Consider the following 2,056-nt stretch of genomic DNA (forward strand, 5'->3'; position numbering starts at 1 on the left):
GGGTGATGGCGTTGAGGGACAGTGACAGCTCCTCCTCGCTCTGACCCTGACAGGAACGTGACCCCTGCTGGGGACATCGAGGGGACACTGTGACATCAGCCTGGGGACACTGGGATGGCTCAGGGACACGGGAATGGCACAGGGACACTGGGGACACTGGGTGATGGCGTTGAGGGACAGTGACAGCTCCTCCTCGCTCTGACCCTGACAGGAACGTGACCCCTGCTGGGGACATCGAGGGGACACTGTGACATCAGCCTGGGGACACTGGGATGGCTCAGGGACACGGGAATGGCACAGGGACACTGGGGACACTGGGTGATGGCGTTGAGGGACAGTGACAGCTCCTCCTCGCTCTGACCCTGACAGGAACGTGACCCCTGCTGGGGACATGGGGACATCACTGTGACACAGCCTGGGGACAGTGACACAGCCTGGGGACAGTGACACAGCCTGGGGACACTGGGATGGCTCAGGGACACTGGGGACAGCGGGTGATGGCGTTGAGGGACAGTGACAGCTCCTCCTCGCTCTGACCCTGACAGGAACGTGACCCCTGCTGGGGACATGGGGACATCACTGTGACACAGCCTGGGGACACTGGGATGGCTCAGGGACACTGGGGACAGCAGGTGATGGCGTTGAGGGACAGTGACAGCTCCTCCTCGCTCTGACCCTGACAGGAACGTGACCCCTGCTGGGGACATCAGCCTGGGGACACTGGGACAGGCAGGGCACAGTGGGACAGTCACGGCGGCCATGGCACACAGTGACACACAGTGACAATGACACTGACCTGGCACGGCGGGTGGCACCGTCCTGCGCAGGGCAGTGACGGTTGCCATGGCGATCTCCTCGGGGCTGTACTTGGTGGCACAGGCGTGTCCCGCTGTCACCATGTTGGGCTTCAGCAGTGTCCCCTCCAGGTACACGTGGTGGTCACTGAGGGCCTTGTACACGGCTGCCAGCACCTGGGGACAGTGGGGACATTGGGGACATCATGGGGACATTGGGGACATCATGGGGACATCATTGGGGACATCGGGGACACGTGGTGTCACTGAGGGCTTTGTACACAGCTGCCAGGACCTGGGGACATTGGGGACATTGGGGACAGGCCAGGTGCCACCAACGCCCCTCAGGTGCCACCAAACCCTCTCAGGTGTCACCTCTTGGTGTCACCAATGACCACAGGACAGCAGGAGGTGACACCAGGACAGCTTGGGGACACCGGGAGGGGACTCAAAGCCACCCAGGTTCCACCAAACCCCCTCAGGTGTCACCTCTCGGTGTCACCTTGTCCCACCAAACCCTGGGGGACACCGGGAGGTGACACCAGGATGGGTTGGGGACACCGGGAGGTGACACCGGAAGGGGTTGGGGACACCGGGAGGTGACACCAGGATGGGTTGGGGACACCTGGAGGCCACCCAGATGCCACCAACCCCCCCCCAGATGTCACCAAAGCCTCTCCAGGTGCCACCTGCCGGTGTCACCCCCCCAAGCGAGGGCTCAGGAGCCCAGGGGACACTCGGGGACACGCGGGGGGTGGCGCTGACCTTCTCGGTGACGTACTGGCACGTCTTGAGGTCGTGGTCACCGTCCGGCAGGATCTCGGGCTCCACGATGGGGACAATGCCGTTCTGGGGACACAGGGACACGGGGACACGTCACACAGGGGACACGGGGACAGCGGGGACATTGGGGACATTGGGGACAATGCCGTTCTGGGGACACGGGGACACGTCACACAGGGGACACGGGGACAGCGGGGACATTGGGGACATTGGGGACAATGCCGTTCTGGGGACACGGGGACACGTCACACAGGGGACACGGAGACACGTCACACAGGGGACATGGGGGCATTGGGGACGATGCTGTTCTGGGGACACGGGGACAGCGGGGACATTGGGGACAATGCCATTCTGGGGACATGGGGACACGTCACACAGGGGACATGGGGACAGCGGGGACATTGGGGACACTGGGGACAATGCCGTTCTGGGGACACGGGGACATGGGGACACGTCACACAGGGGACACGGGGACAGCG

General features: G+C 63.6%; 1 protein-coding gene across 1 annotated transcript in view; it reads right to left on the reverse strand.

Moving 5' to 3' along the window:
* Positions 1-104: 104 nt before the first annotated feature.
* The window catches only part of LOC121354599 (fructose-bisphosphate aldolase A-like), a 5,375-nt gene continuing 3,423 nt past the window's right edge, over positions 105-2,056 (reverse strand). Inside the window, exons 4-6 of the mRNA XM_041469342.1 lie at positions 1,560-1,643; positions 797-971; positions 105-694 (exon numbers count right to left, since the gene is read on the reverse strand). Of these exons, the coding sequence (XP_041325276.1) occupies positions 120-694; positions 797-971; positions 1,560-1,643 (834 nt within the window). The 3' untranslated portion in view covers positions 105-119. The remainder of the gene's footprint in view (positions 695-796; positions 972-1,559; positions 1,644-2,056) is intronic.

This window comes from Pyrgilauda ruficollis, unplaced genomic scaffold (genome assembly GCF_017590135.1).
Source record: "Pyrgilauda ruficollis isolate IOZ18807 unplaced genomic scaffold, ASM1759013v1 scaffold1024, whole genome shotgun sequence".
Taxonomy (NCBI): Eukaryota; Metazoa; Chordata; class Aves; order Passeriformes; family Passeridae; genus Pyrgilauda; species Pyrgilauda ruficollis.